The sequence below is a fragment of the Fonsecaea monophora genome (genome assembly GCF_001642475.1).
Source record: "Fonsecaea monophora strain CBS 269.37 chromosome Unknown Scaff69, whole genome shotgun sequence".
Lineage (NCBI taxonomy): Eukaryota > Fungi > Ascomycota > Eurotiomycetes > Chaetothyriales > Herpotrichiellaceae > Fonsecaea > Fonsecaea monophora.
In genome coordinates this window covers 56,602-72,914 of record NW_019174000.1, presented here as the reverse complement: position 1 = coordinate 72,914, position 16,313 = coordinate 56,602, and the positions used below count along the sequence as shown (strand labels likewise).

The 16,313-nt window shown below is 52.8% G+C and overlaps 6 protein-coding genes across 6 annotated transcripts; 3 read left to right on the top strand and 3 right to left on the bottom strand.

Moving 5' to 3' along the window:
* Positions 1 to 408: 408 nt before the first annotated feature.
* Positions 409 to 2,316, top strand: AYO21_08192 (hypothetical protein; the record flags this gene model as incomplete). The annotated part of the gene is made up of 1 exon (XM_022658140.1): positions 409 to 2,316. The coding sequence occupies one exon, from the start codon at positions 409 to 411 to the stop codon at positions 2,314 to 2,316; it is 1,908 nt and encodes a 635-aa protein (XP_022509536.1).
* A 503-nt stretch (positions 2,317 to 2,819) lies between these two features.
* Positions 2,820 to 5,369, top strand: AYO21_08191 (hypothetical protein; the record flags this gene model as incomplete). Its single annotated transcript, XM_022658139.1, has 1 exon — positions 2,820 to 5,369. The coding sequence occupies one exon, from the start codon at positions 2,820 to 2,822 to the stop codon at positions 5,367 to 5,369; it is 2,550 nt and encodes an 849-aa protein (XP_022509535.1).
* A 1,393-nt stretch (positions 5,370 to 6,762) lies between these two features.
* Positions 6,763 to 8,439, top strand: AYO21_08190 (hypothetical protein; the record flags this gene model as incomplete). The annotated part of the gene is made up of 7 exons (XM_022658138.1): positions 6,763 to 6,951; positions 7,005 to 7,420; positions 7,537 to 7,584; positions 7,636 to 7,731; positions 7,795 to 7,842; positions 7,895 to 8,353; positions 8,421 to 8,439. 7 exons carry the CDS (start codon positions 6,763 to 6,765, stop codon positions 8,437 to 8,439), a joined length of 1,275 nt encoding a protein of 424 aa, XP_022509534.1.
* Positions 8,440 to 9,087: 648 nt separating this feature from the next.
* AYO21_08189 (hypothetical protein) lies at positions 9,088 to 10,113 on the bottom strand (the record flags this gene model as incomplete). The annotated part of the gene is made up of 1 exon (XM_022658137.1): positions 9,088 to 10,113. The coding sequence occupies one exon, from the start codon at positions 10,111 to 10,113 to the stop codon at positions 9,088 to 9,090; it is 1,026 nt and encodes a 341-aa protein (XP_022509533.1).
* Positions 10,114 to 10,805: 692 nt separating this feature from the next.
* On the bottom strand, positions 10,806 to 13,019 carry AYO21_08188 (hypothetical protein; the record flags this gene model as incomplete). Its single annotated transcript, XM_022658136.1, has 1 exon — positions 10,806 to 13,019. One exon carries the CDS (start codon positions 13,017 to 13,019, stop codon positions 10,806 to 10,808), a length of 2,214 nt encoding a protein of 737 aa, XP_022509532.1.
* Positions 13,020 to 13,737: 718 nt separating this feature from the next.
* AYO21_08187 (hypothetical protein) lies at positions 13,738 to 15,407 on the bottom strand (the record flags this gene model as incomplete). The annotated part of the gene is made up of 5 exons (XM_022658135.1): positions 13,738 to 14,437; positions 14,519 to 14,552; positions 14,610 to 14,697; positions 14,769 to 15,070; positions 15,122 to 15,407. 5 exons carry the CDS (start codon positions 15,405 to 15,407, stop codon positions 13,738 to 13,740), a joined length of 1,410 nt encoding a protein of 469 aa, XP_022509531.1.
* Between the last annotated feature and the right edge of the window lie 906 nt (positions 15,408 to 16,313).

Genomic DNA, 16,313 nt, shown 5'->3' with positions numbered 1-16,313 from the left:
AACTTAAGTGGTCGCCCCACGGCGATTTGACTGGGGAATAACAACAAAGCCCGCGACACCACCGGTTGCTAGGCAACACCCTGGCGGTGATGTCCACCTGAGACACACCCCAACCTGTGGCGCCGGATTTGCAGGGGGGTCCTCGCCTAAACTACAGTGGACCGCGAAACCGCGCTGCGCAAGGGAAAAAAAAAGTTCAATATCACAACGGTGCTGTTGGATGGTCTCTACACCCTCCTCCCATTTTCCACAGCCTTTCGCCACAATCCGTCGATGTCGTCCTCCGCTGCCATATGCCCTTCTTGCCAGTTTCGAACATTAATCTCTGCGCTCAGGCCGCCAACGCGACGATGGCAGCCTCAGAGGTATATGGCACTAGCCATGCGCCAACGGAGAAAACCTTCCAGGATGACTCTTACACAAGATGTTGGGAAGACAGACGCGGGCAGAAGGGTTGCGAAGAGGGACACAGCAGGTCCATTTGCGGGAATGAATCAAACTGTGGCACGATTGCCTGTTACAAGAGCACCTCGAGCGGTTCCGACCCGGGTCGGAATGGCCCTTAGATCGAAGCTCAAAGAGCGAGCCGCCGCAACCAAGTTGCGCACGAACACTGCAGCCCCTCGTACTCGTAACGAAGAGGACCATGTTGCTGTCCCATCGACTTCATCCTTCAAGAAGAAGGAGAAAAGGGACAAAGACGAACGACCGCTCTTCCACGCACTGAAAATGCAGCAGATCCTTACTCCCCTATCCTACGGGCAACGCACGAAACTCAAGCAGCAAATGGAGAAAATCGAGTCCTTTGAAGAGCTGGGATTGATGCCTTCGGTCGTTGACTCTATCTACACCCAAGTCCTGCCACATCTGACAGAGTATACGCCCACACCTGTACAAAAGCTGGCAATTCCCGCGCTCCTCAGTAAAAAGGGCGAGTATCAAAAACAGAAGCAGGTGGATGTAGACGGAATGCCAACCCAGAATAAATACAAGACATTCCTTCTCGCGGCAGAGACTGGTTCAGGGAAGACGCTGGCGTACCTACTACCCGTCATCAATGCCGTCAAACAACAAGAAGAAGCGGATCGTAACGAAGAGCTTGAGCGGGAAGCCCGCAGGGTTGAAGAAACTGAAGGGAGAGACAAGAACCGCGTTTTCGAAGCAGACCCTTCCGAAACGGATGAATTACCACCAAACCAATCTATGGGCCGGCCTCGCGCCCTCATCCTTCTTCCCTCGTCCGAACTCGTTGCGCAGGTCACGAAGGTGGTCAAAGTTATCGGCCACACAGTCAAATATCGCTCTGCGGGCATTTCTTCCTCCAATACACCCACCGTCATTCGCAACCGCCTCTTCAACCCCCAGGGTATAGATATACTAGTTTCATCTCCTCATTTAATCGCCAGCATCGCCAAAAAGGAGCCAAATATCCTGTCCCGCATTCAATACCTCGTCATGGATGAGGCCGACTCCCTTTTTGACCGCTCTTTCAGCGAGACAACGTGCGAAATTATCGATCGTGCCGCCCCCTCATTGAAGCAACTGGTCCTCTGCTCGGCTACGATTCCAAACAGTCTTGACAGGTTCATTGACAAGCGGTTCCCCGATTGCAAACGCATCGTTACACCTAAACTACATACGATTCCGCGTCGAGTTCAATTGGGTGCTGTGGATATCGACAAAGATCCGTACCGTGGCAGCCGCGATCTGGCGTGTGCCGACGTGATTTGGACGCTTGGGAAGGCTGTACACGAAGACCTTAACCCCAAGAATACAGTGAAGCACATCCTTGTCTTTGTCAACGAACGCGAAAAGGCGGAAGAAGTTGCCCGGTTTCTAGTAACAAAGGGAATCGAAGCCGTCGCGCTGACTAGAGATACTACGGAGCAGCGTCAAGCTGAAATCCTCGCAACATTCACCTCTGTTGAGCGCGTCGAGGGCTCTTCTAAGCCGTCCTCCTCCCCAGCTTCGGCCTCCAAGAAACTGTTCAAAGACTTTGTTCCTTTCGATCGTTCATCTACCCCTGCGACTCCTGGGGCAAACCCAACCCAAACATCCAGACCTACAAGGCATCTCCCGGACGTTAAGGTTCTCGTGACCACCGACCTTGGTTCACGCGGCGTCGATACCCTCGCCGTCCGCCACGTGGTATTGTATGATGTTCCGCATACTACAATCGACTTTGTCCACCGGTTAGGACGGATGGGCAGGATGAATCGGCGAGGAAGAGGGATTGTGCTGATGGGAGGCAAAGATCGAAAGGACGTGATCAGGGAAGTCAGGGAGGCTATGTTTAGAGGGCAGGCTCTGATATGAAGACATCCAAAGAATAGAGACTTGGATGATGTACAAAATGAACCATGTAAAACCACCGCTCGCTCCGTTCAGCCAGAGAATCCCACATGCAATTATACTCCTGGTGCATCGATTGAAGCCGTAAGTCTCCACTGAACGATAGTAGTTGTTAACGTTAAAACTCGCCAAACAATGTGCATTTCCCAAGTCCGCTTAGCCGGATCTCTCTTGTAGAAGGTTCCATATAATACCGAGTACCGTGTCCGGTTTTGAATCTGGTTGGCAGACGGACCTTGTTTCGGTGCCAAGCCTGTGGGGAAAACGTGACGAGGCTGAGAAGAAATTTTGTTTTTGCCATCGCTTGCCAGACACATCTATCATTCCCTGTACTGGATAATTTCGGGCGTTTTGGGTGCTTTTATTTGCTCAGCGCTGCGCGGTGTTCCCCTATTCCTCATGCATAGCGAAAAGTACACGCATTTCAAAACTTCCATCAGCACTGAGGTGCAAGAAAGGAAGCAACGATGCTCCGCAAAGGAACCAAGAGATCTGCAGATGAAGCATTCCCGTCAAAGTCCGCATCTGTAAAGGACAAGTTGGAACGCCACAGGTCTAAATCTGCACAGAATGGGGCGACAGGTAAGACTGTCGATTTTGAGGAACGGCAAGGGAAGGACGACAACCTGAAGGCCGGTAGCAAGACCCTGAGCTTGAGAGAGCGGGCTCGTCTTTTACTGCCAGCCAGACAAAAATTACCCATCTACAGCAGCGCCGATCAGATACGCCAGAAGGTCAGGGATCATGATGTGCTGCTACTTGTCGGAGAGACAGGGTCGGGCAAGTCGACGCAGATTCCACAGTTCCTGGTGAACGAACCATGGTGCCAAAAGAGGAAGACCGGTGGGGGCGTTAATGTTGGAGGGTGCATTGCCATCACACAACCCCGGAGAGTGGCGGCCATCTCCCTTGCTCGTCGTGTGGCCGAGGAGATGGGCACGCCGCTGGGAAACTCGAGTCCTGCATCTGAAGTCGGATACTCTGTGCGGTTCGAAAACAGCACGAGTCCCTCGACGAGGATCAAGTTTTTGACAGAGGGTATGCTCTTACAAGAGATGCTGCGGGATCCTTGGTTGAGGGAGTACTCAGCCGTCGTGGTGGACGAGGTTCACGAGCGCGGAGTTAATGTGGATCTAGTGTTGGGCTTTCTCAGAAGGATGCAGGATCTGAGAAACAAGAAGGATGGCAGGGGTGGCATTCCATTGAAGGTTGTGGTCATGAGTGCGACGGCAGACATGGAGAAGATTCAGAACTTCTTCAGCACGAGTCAGGAAAAGCACGAAGGTCAACCCGATGCCGATGTCGAGTCTCATGGAGCAGAAGACAACTGGTCTGGTTTCTCTGATGAAACAGATGCTGTTGACCGAAAAGATACCAAGCCCGACTCTGTCAACAGCAATAGTGTTGCGAAGGATAAGGCTAAGACTGATAGCTCCTGCAAAGCAACGTCGCTTTTCATCAAAGGCCGTCAATATCCTGTAACCGTCAACTATACACCAACGTCGTTGCCAGATGTCATCGATGCGGCATATCAGCGAATCCTGGACATCCACACCCACAGTCCTTTACCAGGCGATATACTCGTGTTTCTCACTGGTCAAGAAACCGTCGAATCTCTGCTCGGTCTTGTGAGTTCTTGGTCACTCTCGGTTCAGAAAGACCCCAAGCAGGCTGCGACGCTTCCCAAAATCCTCGTCCTCCCACTTTACGCAGCTTTACCTTCGAACGTCCAACAACGTGTCTTCCAACCAACACCAAAGTTGACACGCAAGGTGATATTAGCAACAAACATCGCCGAGACCAGTATCACGGTGCCTGGAATTCGATATGTAATTGACACCGGAAAGGCGAAGCAGCGACTTTTTCGCCCTTCCCTAAATTTGGACACTTTACTGACAGTGCCCATCTCTCGCAGTTCCGCCAATCAGCGATCTGGACGGGCCGGACGAGATGCCCCGGGAACTGCATACAGGTTGTACACTGAAGCGGATTACTACCAACTGGCCCAGGATACCGAACCTGAAATCCTGCGCTGCGACCTCAGTCAGCTTGCACTCACACTCAAGGCGCACTCGATTGACAATTTGGGTGACTTCCCATTCCTGACGGCTCCGCCACGAAGAGCTCTCGAGAGGGCGATGATACATCTCCTCCAGCTCTCTGCATTGGATACCTCGAACGGGCAGATCACACGTCTGGGACGAGAGATGAGCGTCTTACCATTGCCTGCGAGCTTGGCGAGAGTCCTCCTTGCCAGCGCAGACCCAGCATATGATTGTGTCGAGGAGATTATTGATATCGTTTCAGCATTGAGTGTTGAGAATATCTTCCTCAACATCCACAACCGTCCATCTGCTACTACATCCGGCGACTTTGTCAAACCTACCTCCAAACCATCTAGCCTCAGTGACTCGGATGCTGAAGAAGACTCCGCAGAAGCACGTGCACAGCAATCACGACGACATCTCTTTCGACGTGAAGGGGACCATCTCACCCTCCTAGCTACTATCCAGGCATATGTGGCTGAAAACACAGATCGCCGTCGCTGGTGTGAAGAGCGGTTCATCTCGCACCGGGCTATGAGCGGCGCCATGGATGTCAGGAAACAACTTACCGCGCTGATGGACCGATACCAGCGCAAGAACGAAGCTGAGAGCAAAATGGGTGGAAAAGGACCACGGAAAGTCATACCAATGCGGGATGGTGACAAGACCAGTCTAACCACTCGGATACTCAAGTGCATCATGACCGGCTTCCACCCCAATGTTGCGCGGCTTTGTCCCGACGGGAGCTATCGGACCATCCTCACGAACCAAGTTGTGGCCATTCATCCAAGCAGCGTATTGTTCTCCCTGCCTTCGTATACCTCTGGAGGTCAAGGCCTTAGTGGCAAGACCCCACAAAGGAAATACGAGGGTATTATGTATAACGAGTTTGTGTACACAGGCACAAAGGCCTATGCGCGTGGTGTGAGTGCGGTGGAGATGAAATGGATGCAGGAACTTCTGGAGCCGTGATAGATGTACGAAGTAGTCTTGATGCGGGAGCTCTAGATGGACCACTGAGACGTACATTTAGGGCCGAGGCCCGTCGATGACGTCCGGTACCCACATTTTAGCGAGGCAGCTTTGGTTGATACGAGATGCAGATGAAGGTAGGGAGAACTCGTTCCGAGGACACCCTATTACGACTGGTTAGCAGACTTAACAAGTACCCCATCGCCTTGCGCAGGCAAATACACTCGGATCAAAGTGTCACTCAACGTTGCAGGTGGATGATTCACGTGACTGCGCTTGGTCCATTTCGGGAAAGGCGGCCAACAAGCATCAGAAACTGCGGAGTAACAGTTGCAGGAGTTTTGCCGTCCTTGCAGCTTAACGCACAGGACACTAATGCAACCTCCAAAGTCATCCCCCCTCCCTCCAGTCAACTCAGACTTTCCGGTCGATGGAAAGTGAATTCAGAAGGCTACATGGGATGGAACAAGTCAAGGGGAGGAGTCACAACCTCGACAACTTTGCAACAGGCCAACTCCCCTAAGCTTCCTAGCTCGCATCTCCTCGAGCGGGAGTGGCAGCCTCGACGCCGACGACATGTTTGACAGGTCGGAATCACACCATACCAAAACCTTAGCGATCCTTCTCTAGTTCGTTCCCCGCATCGACACATCGAATTGGCCGGCAAAAGATGCTGAAGGAGGTTTCATATGCACCATCTCATGCTCATGTCTCAGATGTTACACGAGTGCCCGCGGCTTCCCGAGTCTATTTCGTCATCGACTGATCTCGGAGGTACAGAACGGTGTGGGGCAGCGAGCTTTCTTTCCGACGTCTATGCTTTGGTCACGACCACTCAATCAGACTTTTCACTGAGGACGCGGATATGCCAAATCAACGAAGCTCACCGAGGAGGAGCTTCTTTGCAGCACGACGATCGCCAAGACGTGGGCGTCGAATGGCGATCCAAGCGAGCACACCATTCGCATACCGGGACGCGGGGTGACCAACAAGCACGCTTTTGGATTCAAGCTACGCCTGGAACAGTGATGCGTTGGGAATATGGTGGAGAGACTGTGCATTGGACAACTGACACTAACATCAACGTCCATCCACTGACCGGCTGTCACGGACAACCTCTTCACGCATGATCGACTCTGAATTGGCTCTCATGGAACCGCTAGGACAACGTTGATGTCTTCTTCTGGCGAGCTTCTGCCATCACGGAGCTCTCATAAAAAAACGTCCCGCCCGGTCGCCGTTCTTTTCTTTCTTTCTTCCTCGAGAAGTTGCTTGTTGTATACTCCCAATCCTCTGGTAGGACACTGATCATTCGCTTCAGCGTCTACCCACCTTCGTTGAGATCGAGCCCTCGTGTCAGCAACAAACAATCCCATCTCACAACACCTCCGCCATGCGTACTTTCGCTCTCCTCACGGCTTTGGCCGTCTCCGCCCTGGCCTCGCCCATGCCTCAGGGTGTGACCTCTGCGATTGCTCCGTCCTCTCCAGCACCTGATGGCTGCCAGCCCTCGTTCAGCGGCAGCTTCCAGATTACTGTTGTGAATGTCTCGTCCTCGGCAGCCAAACGAGATCTGACCGAGGTTGGCTCACAATATCGTCCGTTCATGTACGGAACAAACTAACTCATATGCAGCGTCAAACCTCTGGAGTTCTAACACTCACTCTTGCCGACTCCATCCTCAAAGATCAAGCGGGACGGACTGGCTATATTGCCTCCAACTATCAATTCCAGTTTGACGAACCTCCACAAGCCGGAGCCATCTACACAAGCGGGTTTTCGATCTGTTCTAATTACAGTCTTGCGCTTGGTGGCTCTGCCATCTGGTATCAATGTCTGAGTGGGTCATTCTATAATCTGTACGACCGCAACTGGGCCCCCCATTGCGTGCCGATCTACATCTACGCCCTGGTCGGATCTTCCGCTCCACCAGCGACACAAGCAACCGATGGTCAACCCGCAGTGACGACTGTTGTCCCTTCGGTCTCTCAGCTCACGGATGGCCAACCCCAGGTCACTTCGGTGGCTGTCACACAGATCTCAGATGGACAGTAAGTATCCCTTCAATGTGGCGGTCGGAATGCTCTTGTGACGGAAATCAATGTACACGTTGATGTGTTCTGGCTGCGTCACCGTCATTGAATATTGTTCGCTGACTGCTTGACAGACCTCAGGCTACCACTGGTGTACCTGTCACTCAAATCAGCGATGGCCAGTAAGTCCACCACTCTACACTAGTTGTCCGTGCAGTTCTAAGCATTCATAGACCACAAGCAACTACTGGTGTACCCGTCACCCAAATCTCGGATGGACAGCCACAGGCTCCCAGCGGGACCCCCGTTTCCCAGATCAGTGATGGCCAGTAAGTATAGCATCTTCTCCGGTGTCTTGACCATTACTTTGCCCCTTGACTAATATCGCAAAGACCACAAGCTCCAACTGGTGCTCCCGTCACCCAGATCTCTGATGGCCAGTATGTTTGCTATGAATTTAGTCCTGCCCATATTCTCGCTGACCAAATCAAGGCCACAAGCTGCTACCGGCACCCCGGTCACCCAAATCAGTGACGGACAACCTCAGGCTCCTACTGGCGCTCCCGTGAGCCAGATTAGTGATGGACAGCCCCAAGCACCTACAGGCACACCCGTTACTCAGATCAGTGATGGACAACCTCAGGCACCCACCGGTGCGCCCGTCAGCCAAATCAGCGACGGCCAGCCTCAAGCACCTACTGGTACACCCGTCACCCAGATCAGCGACGGACAGCCTCAAGCCCCGACTGGCGCTCCTGTCAGCCAGATCAGCGACGGCCAGCCGCAAGCTCCTACTGGTACACCAGTTACCCAGATTAGTGACGGACAACCCCAGGCGCCAACTCAGACTGTTGCTGCCGCCTCAACCTCAGTCGCCCCATCGACCTTCACTGGTGCCGCCTACCGACCTGAGTTCCCTGGAGGACTAGCTGTCGTTGCAGGTATTGCAGGGTAAGAGTTCTTCCGACACAATATCTCGCCTCATTTTTCCAGTTTCAGATACTAACAGAATTGGCAGAGCTGTGGCATTCCTGTAGGATTGATGACGAGATCTCATCGACCATAACGCCGGATTCGCTGCGCACCTTGTGCCTCTAATCAATTAACGTCAACTGATTTCACCGACCTATCGTCGCCAACACTCTTTCTCCGTCATCGTACTGAACATTCGCAAACTATGTCCCCTTAATGTGTCCTCCTTCCTGCACAGCATTGGAATTTGCATATGGATGGGAAAGCAAGCATGACAGACAGACACCAAGCAGTCTCTTATGGATGTTGAATCACAGAAATGTGCCTCGCATCTCGAGCAGAAAGGTTTAGCGAAGTTGTTGGTGGTTTGGGCAATTCCGCACAGCACGAGTTCAAAAGTACCTAGGTAATTAATAATAATAGTATGTCTTGGGTATATCTAAATGTTGTTGGCATGACAAGAGACATGTTGTCATTTGCCATTTCGTATGGTAGGTTGCGGAGCAGGTCGTCTTGGGCACATTTGGTGTGCTTTTCTTTCATATGCGCATCTTGTTGTAATATACCAGCTTTCATGAAAAAATTCGCCTCAGATCTGCTGGGCGAGAAGCAGGAATATCTCCCAACACCACCCATTTACACCCATTTCTCTGAAGAACTCCCTTCCCTTGGTAGATTAGTAGTCACTTTTGTTGTGTTTCGTCTCATCCATATCATTCGCATCCCTCTCGCTCCCACTCTCTCCATATCCTCACAATCTCCAACTTTTCCCACCCGGCCGTCTTGCCGCTCGTGCCGACCGTCTCGGCGCGCCAGTGCCCTTGCCATTGCTCTGCCTTGCCAGCTGTTTCTGGCTGTGACCGTGGTGGTGGTGATGGTAGTATCGAAGGCTCCCACGCACGAATCCACCGCTTGACCTCGTCAGGCCTGTTTCCGCGACAGAAGAGCACATACGCGATGCCACGGGGGCTGAGCACCTCGGGGATCTGGGCGAGGAGGCGACTTGTGACTTGCATGCCGTCGGGCCCTCCGGCGTAGGAGAGGGCGAGGAGCGCGGATTGTTCCTCGAAGGTTGGGTTTGAGTTTGGTTCTGGTTCTTTGGTAGTGGTTGGAGTGGCAGGGACCGAGTCGGTAGGCACGTAGGGCGGGTTGAATACCAGGACGTCAACTTCACCCGGGCGGAGCGGTGTGGCGAGGTCGCCGTTCACTGACGAGAGGTAGATACTCCCACCCTCGTCCCTTCCACCTTTATCATCAGAAACGCCCTGATCATTCTCTGCGCCATCCCCGCCTGAATCTTCTGAGAGCACCACCGCCTTTCCACCCCGCTCCTTCTCCTCTGCCACTCGCCTCTCCGCCCCTTTTTCGGCGAGCGCCTTCTCCACCGTCGTCCTCGTCCCGCGGCACGCATACGGGTTGACGTCGACGGCGAGACTCAGCACGTCGCGTCCGAAAATGGTTTTTGCGTTGGCGACCAGGAATGCGATGACGACGCCGGATCCCGGACCGATTTCGACGATGAGGGGCGTCGACTTTGGCAATGACGTCGGTGTGGGCGTTTGTTGTCCTGCTACCGGTAAAGGTAAAGGGGAAGGTCGTGGAGAAGGCAAAGAGAACCGCGAACGCAGCCACGCCGTCTCGGCGGGCGAGGACAGCGTGTCGAGAAACAGATACGAGTCCTCGGCGGGTTCGTAGACGAGGTCGTACGAGACGTGCGAGGTCGACGGGGTGGGGAGCATGGTGTTCTTCTTTTGTTTTTGTTTTTTTTTTTTGTTTTTTTTGCGCCCCTTCCTCAATAAACCTCACCTTTGGCTGTCCTCTCTCTCTCTCTCTCTCTCTCTCTCTCTCTCTCGCTCTCTCTCTCTGTGTGTGTGCGAGGGTATGTGCTCGTCACCCCTGATTTCCTACAGTCTCGTCACACTCGTATCAGAGCACACATGATGAGGATGACACGGAATATTCCTTGTATCCCGTTTAACAGCCAAAGCAACTCTCACCCAATATCACCAAAAACAAGACTAGTTTAGCTCCAGAGGTCTCTTTTTATTCTATAGTGTCTCGATGTCTCTCTGTCGAAAAGATACTTGGACCAAAAGCAGTCGTCTTGTGAGGAACGAACAAAATCTCCTGTTGTGCCGGCATATCTTCGGGTCTTCTATTTATCGTCTTATCATTTCTTGGAGGCATATCACCACGTTTAAAAAATGTAATACCAATATTGTTATTGTTATTGTTGTGGACTGGCGGCTGAAAGCGTATCCCGGGTACTTAGGATAGCGGTAGGTATCTGCCATATGGCACATGAATACTCATACCGAAGCCTGCAGTCTTGGGTAACGTCCACAGCCGAGCCATAATTCCTGCCTGTCATCAAGTCCTGTTCGGAGACCAATTGTCTCCATTCAGATTCGTGATCCTTGGTCATCAGTCATCACTCTTCCAGTCCTCTCGCAACCTTGTAAACACCCGATTTGCCAATCTCCAGTGCACCTTCTTTCACCATGGATGCCAGAAACTCTTTCAATTCCTCGTTACTAAAGGGAAACCCTCCCGGCACCACAATGGATAACATCATCGAGATCCTCGCCAGAGGCATGGCCCCTTGATTCGTGAGCATGGATACAATAAACGCATTATACATGGCCATTTTCTGCTTGCGTTCCGCTTCTTCTGCCTCCCTTGTTGCGGTCGCCAAAGCGGCGGCTTCTGCGACTGCCAGAGCACTGTCTGATTGTTGGGCGGCAGACGGCCCACCCTCGCTCATCAACGTGTCGTCGCCGTCGCCGGTGCCACTAGGAAGTCGTTCAAGGACGGTAAAGGTGTTGGGCGATGATTCGGTGAGGATGCGCCTCGAGACCCAGAAAACGCAGGCGGAACGAATGAGAGGCGTGGACATTGCGAGCTCAGAGGCAAGTTCTGTAAGAGTCTTCTTGACAGGCTGCCCCGATGCCCCTGCATCGTCGTCTCGAAATGCGTAAATGACGGCCGCTTGCCAGGGAAGGACTTCGTCGTGGTAGGTACGGTCTTCCAGCTCCAGCTCCACCTCGACTTGGCCAACAGTATTGACCCAAGTCAACTTTCGTGATTGCTTGAGAGCTCCAAACCCCTGTTCGTAGTATCTCTGCTGCTCCGTCACCACTGGTGGAACATTAAATGAGTGGTCCTGCATGGCCGGCCAGAACAGGCGCGAGAGGATCTTCGCATGAATTTGGACATCGTCATCCCTCTGCTTTGCAGAACGTCCTTTTTTGGCCCGTTGCGCCTCCAAATCCTTCCTGATCACTTTATCCACTTTCTTTGAATCCAGAACATCTCTCAACATCACTTCGCACCCTTGCAGCGCAGAGTCTCCGAATCGCAGCTTCAAGTGCTCCACCACACCGATCTCCTGGGTGAAGTCGGCTTTATTTTTGAGCAGCCTCTCCGCCATGGCAGATTGAAGTTCCCTGACAAAGACTTCCTTTGTTTCGAACAATGTGACGAGACTACCAATCACGTCGGTGGTTTTGTTGGATTTCATGTAATCTGGAGCGGCGTCGATGGGATCGGGGACCCAGTCCATATTATTCCAGTCGAATTCGCTGTCGTCCGTTGCATGGTCTCGACCGGTGGGACTGGTCAGTTCACGAGCGAGTTCTGCGAGGACGTCTGGATCGGATTCTGGCGGCTGTCCGTCCTCTTGGGGCGAAACGTCAGCTAGCAGTCCGGTCACAATCACCTTGACAGTGTCGTCTCGCTCTCGGAGGTAGCGACGGACTCTTCTAGCGACACGATCCAAGAGGACTCCTCGAGGGTCGAGAATCCGAAAAGAGCGGATAATAGAAATGTAAAATTGTAAAATTTCGATGGTCGATGCGCCCGGATGGAGAAGACGTGTTTGCAGGACATTGACAAAGTTGTGCGTCAAGTATCCTCTTGTGGTCGGACTTGTCGTGAAATGCCGCAAGTCCTCGATTGCAGGTGCCGTGGCATCCCAGTCCACTATGACCTCGAAGAGTTCGTCGACCCGTAGAGCGCCGAGTCGGGCGGTGGCCATATCCTTCCATTTCCGCACTTCCGTTTCAGGGAGAGTCTGTGACTCCAATTTCTCGTCGAGGCGACAAAGGACCTTTCGCGCGATCCTGGAAAACAAATGCTCTACCCAGAACTCAAGGTGAAGATGCAGCCCTTGACGATAGACTCCGGCATAGGACCAGGTTACAAACTCCGTCATCAAATCATTGAGGACCGACGCTAGTAGTTTTATTACTGCCTCAGGCCCAACTGTAGCCCGCCACCCAGCCAGCATCCCCCACATAGGAGACTCTGCCTCCCTAGCAACCTGCGCGGCATGGTCGGTAGCTGTTGGCTGTCTAAGCTGATCGAGTGAGGGGCAGGAGTCGAGGTAACCGTGGAAGGGAGCACCCGCATGAGGCACCTCGTTCACTCCATAAACGAAAGACTCGTCGCCGATTCCCAAAAGCACTCTCAAGTGCTGGTGCAGGGCATTCTGTATCTCCGGAAGCGTTGCAAGGGTCTGAGGGGCAAACAGGCGACGGTGCTTGGGAGGTTTAACGACTGAAGGCGAAAAGACTGATGCGAAGATTGGGTCGGAAAAAGGAACAGATGCGGCGGCTTTAGACGGGGCCATCAGGGTTGTGGACATGTTGCTGTTTCCATGGCAGGAGCGTCAGACTAGTTGCTGTCGGGATCAATGAAAGGATGCGTTTGTCGCGAGATGGATATTCAATAGTTGCCGAGGAGCAATGTAGCGTGTGCTGCAGCATGTAGTGAATGTAGGGGTTTGAGTGCGTACAAGGACCGAATCGAAACGCGCTTCACCGCGTCTTCCGTACATCATGAATGCCAAGCAAATGATTATATAATGATTGGCAGCTTCAGCGCGAGTGACGAGGGGGGCAGGCGTAAAAGCGGCGCGGTCTGGGTGACCTGTACGTGACCTACAAGCATTTTCCCATCGCTTTTGTCGTCAAGACGCGGGGTTTGATAGCCACAAGAGAATTTTCTAGCCTTGATCAATCCTACAGAATCTGCGCTGTTGTATTGTGCAGTGGTAGATGGCTCTAGTCCAGACCTTACAGAGAGCATAGAATCTATCATGGCAGTTCGAGCGCGAATACGTCCCCGAAAAGCTCTGGATTTATGTTCGTCAGATGCAGGCATTTCGGCTTCTGATTCGCCCTTCACTCTGGTTCTCTCCGTTCTCCGTGCGATTTTAGGGCAGGCGAATAATGTCAAATGGCTGAATTGGATACAATTTAGTCTGGGTGAATCTGTTTGTGGTTTGAATGACGATTTCTCCATGTGCAGCTGCCTACAAACCCGTTGTGGCAGACAAACAAACGCTCTGAAACTCCACCCTGTCAACCCTGGCCCTCGCGTTCTGTTCCTCTGAGATGACCTAGCTTTGCCGCCAACTTCAGCGAGAGGCCATCGTTCCAGAAATAACTCTCGCATACTCTGACATTTGCCTGCCAATCTCGCAGGGTCGGTCGCGCTCGCAAGATCGATAGGCCCAAAAACCACGGCTGTGCTGATGGGTCGAACGTGGCTAACAACATGGTGGCCACCCAGGTCATAAATGCCTCGTTTCTCTCCGTCACCTCGATATACACTGTTCTCATGTACTTGCAGCGAATCTGGAGGTAGGCGTTCGTCAGGAAAAACATGGATCGTGTCGAGTCTGTGGAATAGCAGAACGAGGTCAACGCTAGAACCAGGAGTTGCTCGACCATTGTCAAACCTGACTTGTGCAGGAACTCGCCGCACAGCGTGACGTTGCGAGAACTCTGGGACAGGTCATGCAGGTTGTACACGTCCGAGTCGCGGAGAGAGGTATTCACCTCGTGGGTCCAGTTGTTGACATGGGTGACTAGGTTGATGATCTGATGACTCAGCATGCCTGACAAGGCCATGTCAGTCAGTCCCGGTGCGAAGCGCGCAATAACATCGCACAACTCAGGATCGAAGGGATGTTCTGGGTAGGTGAAGATTCCGTCTTCAGGGAAAAACCGTGGGTCGGTCAGGGAGATGGAATGTCGAGCTGCATAAAAGTTCTGCCACCTGGAGAGTAAGGGATAGACGGTCCCTGATTAGTCATGTGTTTTAGATCCAACGTCGTGTCAGAACCAAAATAGAACTTACGCCGTGGCCACAGTCTTGAGGAAACCCTCGAAACCTGTCTCTTGTCAGAATGGTGTGTGTAGACGACCAAGTCATCGTGCAGGAGAGGTACCCAACTGGCCAGTGCCCCCTCGAAGGGCGACAACTTGCTTGATGCCCAGTGTATGCATATCAACCGCCTCATAGTTTCCCGAAAAGGCCTACAGAGTCAGACACCGCGTCTCAGTGAGTTTACTATACACGGGGAGTTCCCTGGAGAGCTTATGCTCACCTCAAATGCGCACAAATTGGCCAGGGTCACAATCACGGCGTCACTGGCCCGCTGCGACTCGTTGGTCAACCTCTCCCGTAGCAATGACACGGCTGACTGATAGAACCGAAGAGATTCAGAGGGAGCCTCGCGACTACCGGTGGTGGCAATATTGGCGCTGAAGGAGGACATGGCTACCAGCGCCGAGAAGACCATACGGTCGTTCATGACGAACGGAATGTAATCACGCAGAAGGAACAAATCTGGGCCCACGCCAACGAAATGTGGCCGCTGAACCGCTGTCGGCGAGTACTGTTTCACATCTGGACACACATTAGACGTGGGATATGAAGTGTGCAGGGGACAGCACATACAGTACTGAATGGCTCGCTGGACAAAACTGTTCCGGGGGAGGGGGAAAGGAGAATGCGACAAGTCCCGTGCTCCGGGATTGCCCAGTTGGACGACTTCATGACCGGATTGCTGGGAGGTGCTGCGACGATGTTGGAGTGGTCTCTGTTGTTGTTCTGCAGGCTGTTCATGAGGAGTCTGTCGTTGCAGGTGTGACTCCTGTTCCTCATCTGCCCGCCGTTGCTGTCGGGGGAACAATGGATTCGTCCTCAACACTGACCGTTCGTCGAGGTCACCGGGACGATCCATCTTTCCATGGCTCCGGACATGTTTATCCACGACTCCTTCCTGCTGACATGGATGTCTGCGACAATATATGGGCATCTTGGAAACCAAAGGCTTCGGAAGATCCGCGCTCAATGTGCGCTAATCAAAACGATTCCTCCGCAGCCGAGGATTTTGGAGCCTTGGGGCCTCTGGCGTCAGGGCATCTTGCCTGTGTGCGCCCTAGAAAGACGGTAGACTTCCCGCCCATTCGGTCACCACTTTCCAAAAGAGAATAACACACAAAGCAGTGGAGCGCTCTACTGAAGCAACACATCACGATTCTATCGAGACCAGCTCCGGAACAAGATAATCCGTCCGGAAAAAATATGCAGGGGTCCGCCTTGGAAGAGGCCCAATGCAACTGCGCAGCCACCATGGACGTCCCTCTTAGTGCATCTCTAAAACCCATTCCCAGCCAACAACTGCGGATGAAGGGGGGCCGGGAATGTCTAGAGTTCCTGGGTAAGCGAACCGTTGTCGAATTGCACACATGCTGCAAGGGGCGCGCAACGAGTTAATGCAGTCCTCACGGGAGCAGCAGCCAGGGTCAGCTCATGTTTTCGAATTCATCCAAGACTGACAACAACCCAAAAGGCACATACAAGCAAAACCAGCAGTGAGCGCGAACTCCGAGGTCGATCTACTTGATCGAAAAATCCCCAATCAGATGCCGGCGGCCCTTTGTGCGTTTTGGGCAAGAGTAGGCGGGATGGCCCTATGTGGGAATTAAAAGACACATCATCTCCACACGTTGTCTCGGTGGTCGAGTCGTCGACGTTTTGAATCATGCACAATTGGCGATCCCCGAGAACATGGCGTCCAACCTCTACCAGGACGTGGGATGCCCAGGTTGAGTCTAGTGGGCGTCCAGCACCCATTACTCGGTTG